Here is a 6277-nt window from a genome sequence, read left to right on the forward strand (position 1 = left end):
TCTGCGGCTGCCGGGGGGCCGTCGCTCCCATTATTTTTATTATGCCCTATTATTTTGTTCTTCCTATTTAATTAGCTCGCTATTATTCCCGCTCATCCCGCAGCTCCTCGCCGCATCCCAGGCCGTTCCGCGCCCTCCTCGTCCGGTGGGGGTTGGGAGGGGAAGGGGCTGCGAGAGGAGCAAAACAAACTACAGCTCCCAGCGTGCCCCGCGCGCCTATCGCTGATTGGCTGGCAGGCAGGCGTCGGTCACACCCCCGCAACGCCATTGGTGGAGACGACGGGAGGGGGCGTGACCGGCGCCCATTCACACCCTCTATGAAAGAGCGCTCCGGGTCCCACGGCCCCAAGAAGCGCCGCGGCCCCAAAAAGCGCCACGGCCCCGAAAGCGGCCCCGTAAACGGCCCCGTAAACGCGGCGTTGTGGTTATGAGCGCTCCGTAGCCGCCCTCACGCCGTCCCCGTCGCGGTGTCATGCTGGTGGCCGGTTCGCAATGCTGCCCTCCGGGGCTGGAGGAGCGTTTGGGATGCGGGGCTCTGCGGGGCGAGGAGGTAAGAAAGGAGCACCGCTGCCCCACTGCCCGACCGCGGGGCCGTGCGGAGGTTTGGGGTTTGGGTTGTTGTCGTTCCCTCCTCCCCCCCACGGTGCGTCCCTTTGCGTTGCCCCAGTGCCGGGCAGTGCGCGGGTGCCCCGCTGTGCTGGGGCTGCATGGGGTGGGAGGGCGGTGCGACCCTGAGCGGAGTCCCATAGCGCTCAATCCCCATCCCAGCGGGTCTGGGTCGCCATACAGGTGTAGGGCAGCCGCCCCCCAGGTCCCATGTGAGGCTTGGGGCCGCTCCAAGGGCTGGGAAAGGTCCCACAGAACTCAGGGCTGTTTGCACTGGGAGTCCTGGGGTGTCCCTCCTGCTGCATCTCCCCGATTTGGGACTTGCCTCTGTCTGTAGGCAGGGGCAGCAATCGGTGGGGCAGCGCTGAGCCCCCAACCCAGAGATGTGGGATGGTTCTCAGAGGGTCTCTGCAGGGTGTTTGTTTAACCTCTCCTTATCAGGAGCGATTTTTCCAACACCTGACTGAGCCCTGGCAGCAGCACAGGGCAATGCTTGGCACTGCTCTGGGGGCATTCCATCCTTCCCCTGGTGCTTCATTTGGGGCTGAGCCTCCCCTGCCCCCCCCCCGCAGCCTGGCTGTGCGCTTCGGGGCTGCAGCAGCTCAGCCCATCACCACCGTGCCTCAGTTTCCCCACCTGCAGAACGCAGCGCTGCCCCACAGCAGCACAGCAGGGGTTAAGCTCAGGAATTGCTTCACGCAGCAAAACATTACAGCAATGATTAAAATGCACCTCCAAAGGTCACCCTGAGCTGTCACAGCAGGGAGAGCTCCGCCGAGTCCCGGCTGTTTTGGGGGGCTGCAGCTTTGCTTTATGGGGTTCCTCCGTTGCTCGGCGGCCCGCTGAGCTGCTCCTTCACCACCGGTTTGGCTGCTGTGAGTCAGAGCAGTGCTCAGCGCTAATGGCACGAGCCTGGCCTTGCTGTCACCTTGCTGTCACCCTGCTGTCACCCCCTGTTGCTTCCGCCGTGACTCAGGGCAGGAGTGCCCCGTGCGCTCAGGGCCGTGGGAATGTGGGTGCCCACCAGGTGCCCGTGGGGCCGTGCTGCCCATGGGGCCGTGCTGCCCATCACGCTGGGAGCGCGTGGCTGCACTGACAGCTGCCACCTGGCCGCCTCGTGTCACCCCCCCCAAATCCCATCCCGTCATCCCATTTGGGATGGGCGCTGTGCCCCCCGCCTCCCCGCAGTGCTGTGGGGACAGCTGGCAGAGCAGCGCTGCGCACTGGTGGAGAGCCCTCTGCCATGCCGCGTCCTGCAGGTGAACGTGCTGCTGCGTGGGGCAGAGTTTTGTGCCAATGGGCTGAAGGAGCACAGCTGTGCTTTTGGGGTGGTTTTGGAGAGCGCTGCTGGGAGAGGCGCTCGCTCTGATCGATGCTGCAGGGATCCCATTCAAGGCAGGGGATGTGGGTCTCTGCATCGGCTGCGTCCCGCCTTTCCCAGCCCCACGAGGTGTGGATATCTGCTGTGTGAGGGATCCCACTGCATCCCTCTGGTTGCAGGAGTCCCTGCAGAGGTGGTGGAGCACAGCCTTGACCCTATGGCTGGTCCTGGTGTCCCACTGCTGCCCCACATCCCACAGACAGAGGGGCTGGGAGAAACGGGAGCGTGCGCCGGGGGGTTGCTGGGGGTGCTCCCTTAATGCAGCAGCAGTGCTGTGCATGTCTTCCACCGGTGCAGAAATGGGATGGGGGCTGTGGGGGCAGCCCAGCAGTGCGGGGGTGCATGGGGGGATCAGGCTCTGCTGCCTCCCTGTGTTCCAGCACTGTGAACCCACAGGAGGGTGTGAGGCTCCCAGTCCCACAGTGCAGGCAGGCATGGATGTGGGGTGGTGTAACACAGCCAGCACCCCACAGCCCCCCCCCCGGGCTCTGAATTTTGCTTTTCCCCATTGAGGCACACGGCTGTGCAGGCTGCTGCTCTTCCTGGCCCCGTCCTGCTGTCACACCTCCCAGCAACGCCCGGCTGTGATTTCATCAGCCTGATGCAACACCCGTCGGTGATGGCCGTGGCTGGGGGGAGATCTGACCCTGAGTCACCCATCCGGTGACGGCCACACGTCACCCCCCCCCCCGTCCCAGCGCTGCCAGGGCTGGCTGACACCGCTGCTCTTTCCTCCCTGTAGGACAGAGGGATCCCGGTGCCCCCGCAGCTGGGGAGGGGGCCCAGCGCCTTCATCCCTGCAGAGGAGGTAAGAAGGGAAAGGGCATCGCTGCCAGCATCGACGGGGGGTGCATCCCATATGGGTGAAGGGGACGCGGCCCTATTGGGGTGGGGGCTCTTAGTGGTGGTACCCGGCTTGGAGAGGGGTGGGATCTGGGATGGAGCGTCGCTGCTTGCCCAGCCGCTGCTCCGCTGTGTAGCACTGGGGAGTGCTGTGCACTGTGCCCTCCTCCCACCCCAAAGCTGGGGATCCCTACAGCCCTATCGCAGCACTGGGTGCCGGCACACAGATGGTTCCTCCTCAGGCACAGATAGGGCTGTGCTTTCGTCACTGTGCCGGGGGGGGTGGTGAGCGTCGGCTCCTCCCCACTGCATAAACAACCCGGTGCTTAGCAGGCTGTGTGGGGCTGCCATGGGGTCCCCCGAACCCGGCTCACCCCATGGGGATGGGGGGTCAGGCGGTGGGAACGGCCGGAGGTGTCCTTTCAGGGCGGCAGGAGGGCGGCTGGGCGCAGCCTTTGGGGTGAGCAGCCCTAAATGAGGGCTGGGGGGGCATCCTTTGGGGGGAGGGACCCTAAATGGGGGTTGGGGGGCATCTTTTGGGGGTGAGTATCTCTAAATGGGGGTGGGGGAGGACATCCTTTGGGGGAAACAGCCTTAAATGGGGGCTGTAGAGGGATCCTTTGGGGTGAATGGCCCTATATAAGGACTGGGGGGCATCTTTTGGGGCGAGTGTCCCTAAATGGGGGATGGGGGGGGAACGTTATTTGGGGGAAGCAGCCCTAAATGGGGCCTGTGGGATCCAGATCCTGCAGGAGGGCATTGAGAGCAGTCGGCGGCAGCTGCTGATCGAAGCCTTCGTCTCTGCCGGCCGCGTGGACAACATCACGATGGTGATGGGGCTGCACCCCCAGTACCTGAGCAGCTTCTGGAAGACTCAGTACCTCCTGCTGCGCATGGACGGACCCCTCCCCTACCACAAACGTCACTACATCGCCATCATGGTGAGCGTGGGACCCCCGGCTGTGGGCCGTGCCGTCCCTCAGAAGCTGCTTTGGGGTCGCTTTTGGGGTTCCCAGCTTCCTTTACAGCCAGAGGGCTGATGTTGGGATGCAGGGCTCCCCCCTCCCCCCCCCCAGATCTGAGCTTTGTCTCCAGGGAAACCCCTCTGGGTGGTGGTGGGGTCCCTGTGTGGCTTCTCCAAAGGCTGGCGTTGGGGTTGGTGCTGATCGTCCGGCCGTCCCTGCAGGCAGCAGCCCGGCACCAGTGCACCTACCTGGTGGGGCTGCACATGGGGGAGTTCCTGCAGGCGGGGGGCAACCCGGCGTGGCTGCAGGGGCTGCACTGCGCCCCCCAGAAGCTCAGGAACCTGAACGAGATCAACAAGCTGCTGGCACATCGACCCTGGCTCATCACCAAGGAGCACATCGAGGTGGGAGACCCCAAAATGCAGTCGGGGGGGGTGGAATTGGTGGCCCTGGGGGCCACGTTGCTCCTTGGGTTTAACCCAAAAGGGGCCGTAAGTCGGGTGGCTGGGTGGGAAGGGGCGGTGGATGGGAACACGTGGTGTATGGAGGGGGTGCGTCCCAAATTCCATCCCACCTCCGCCGTGGGATGTGGGGGCACGGAGCCTGAGCCCCGTTGTCTCCCCCATCTCCTCCCACAGGCGCTGCTGAAGACAGGGGAGCACAGCTGGTCGCTGGCAGAGCTGGTGCAGGCGCTGGTGCTGCTCACCCATTACCACTCTCTTGCCTCCTTCGTCTTCGGCTGCGGCATCAACCCCGAGGCAGGGCAGGATGGGGGGCACGGCTGCAGACCCCCCTCACCCCACAGCGACAGCAGCCCCACAGCTGAGGACAGCACGGGGTGCTCAGGGGTAAGAGGTGGGGGGGAATTACCACGATCTGAGGTGGTGCCGTCCTGCTGGGGTCTCCCCCATAAGCCCTGAGGGATGGGGTGTGTGGGTCGGCCCCTTGTATGAAGGCTTGGGGGGTGAAACACAGTGTTTGCAGCCCCCCAGTGGCACCGAGCCCCTCTTCTTTCCCCAGGGCAGGGATGCGGTGCGTGAGGTGGAGGCGCTGATGGAGAGGATGCAGCTGCTGCGGGACAGCCAGAGGGAGGAGGAGGGCGTCACGCAGGAGGAGATGGCCACGCGCTTCGAGATGGAGAAGACGGAGAGTTTGCTGGTGGCCCCGTCGGGTAGGAGGGGGTCCCTGCGGGGGACTTTGGCCCCATTGCTGGGCTGCGGGCGGCCCCACGCCGGTGCTCACAGCTGCACCTTGCAGATGTCACGGAGCATGCCCTGCAGTCCGGTGTGCTGTGCTTCGTGGAGGACCCTGAATTTGGCTACAAGGATTTCACGCGGCGCGGCGAGCAGGCGCCCCCCACCTTCCGTGCTCAGGTGGGTCCAGCTCCCCCCAAACGTGGGGCATTGCTGAGGGCTGGGACCGGGCTGGAGCCAAAGCAGCAGCGCTGGTAACAGAGAGGGGTGGAGGGGTGACCGTCTGCCCCGCGCTCTCTCCCTTCAGGATTACACCTGGGAGGACCACGGCTTCTCCCTCATCAACCGGCTGTACCCCGACGTGGGGCAGCTGCTGGACGAGAAGTTCCAGGTCGTTTACACCTGACCTACAACACCATCGCCATGCACTGCGGCGTCGACACCTCCATGCTGGCCGCGCCATCTGGAATTACGTGCACTGCGTCTTCGGCATCCGGTGGGTCCCTCCTCTGCTCCCCAAACCCTGCAGCAGCCCCTGGGTTCAGCTGAGGGGATGCGGGTCTGGAAACGGGTGCCCTGATGGTTAGGGCTGTGGCACAGGGCTGACGTCCCCCCTCCTTCTCCGTCGCCCCCAGCTATGATGACTATGACTACGGAGAGGTGAACCAGCTGCTGGAGCGCAGCCTGAAGGTGTACATCAAAACAGTGGCTTGCTACCCTGAAAAGACCACCAAGAGGATGTATGCCCCAGTTCTGAGGCACTTCAAAGCACTCAGAAAAGGTGCTGCCCCCCTCCACCCCCCCCCCCGCCCCTCATTTCCCCTCCTTTGGGGCTCTGGGGCTGAGCCCCCCCATTGCTGACCCCGCTGTCCTGCTATAGGTCCATGTCAACCTGCTGTTGCTGGAGGCCCGGCTGCAGGCTGCCCTGCTGTATGCCCTGCGTGCTGTCACACGCTACATGACCTGACAGCTCCCCAATCCCCCCCCAGTCCTCCTCCTCCTGCTTGGGGGGGGGGGGGGCTGGGACCTGGGGGGAGCTGACACTGTGAGGACTGTGTTGGGATGTTGCCTCCTGCCTTATGGATGTAGAGATAAGGGGGGGAATGGGGTATTTGTGCCCCTTATGCTGGGATAGGGGGGGGTCTCTGAGTGGGTCCCCCCCATCCCCCCGTGTCCTTGTGGGGTGGGTGGAAGTGGGGCTGCTGTGTGCCTTGTTTGGGGGGAGCCCCGTGGAGCTGAGCCCCTTTTCCTGGAGTGACATGAGCAATGATGCTGCTGTGCCCCCATCC

The 6277-nt window shown here is 64.4% G+C and overlaps 1 protein-coding gene across 1 annotated transcript; it reads left to right on the forward strand.

The window, feature by feature from the left end:
- Positions 1–472: 472 nt before the first annotated feature.
- On the forward strand, positions 473–5955 carry SESN2 (sestrin 2; the record flags this gene model as incomplete). Its single annotated transcript, XM_079545983.1, is given in 13 exon segments — positions 473–550; positions 2730–2795; positions 3574–3771; positions 4017–4199; positions 4434–4643; positions 4816–4966; positions 5053–5168; positions 5296–5386; positions 5389–5439; positions 5442–5484; positions 5624–5753; positions 5755–5769; positions 5869–5955. Coding segments are annotated over 13 exon segments (1419 nt in total).
- Positions 5956–6277: the final 322 nt, after the last annotated feature.

Source organism: Tetrao urogallus (assembly GCF_951394365.1).
Source record: "Tetrao urogallus genome assembly, chromosome: 23".
Classification (NCBI taxonomy): Eukaryota; Metazoa; Chordata; class Aves; order Galliformes; family Phasianidae; genus Tetrao; species Tetrao urogallus.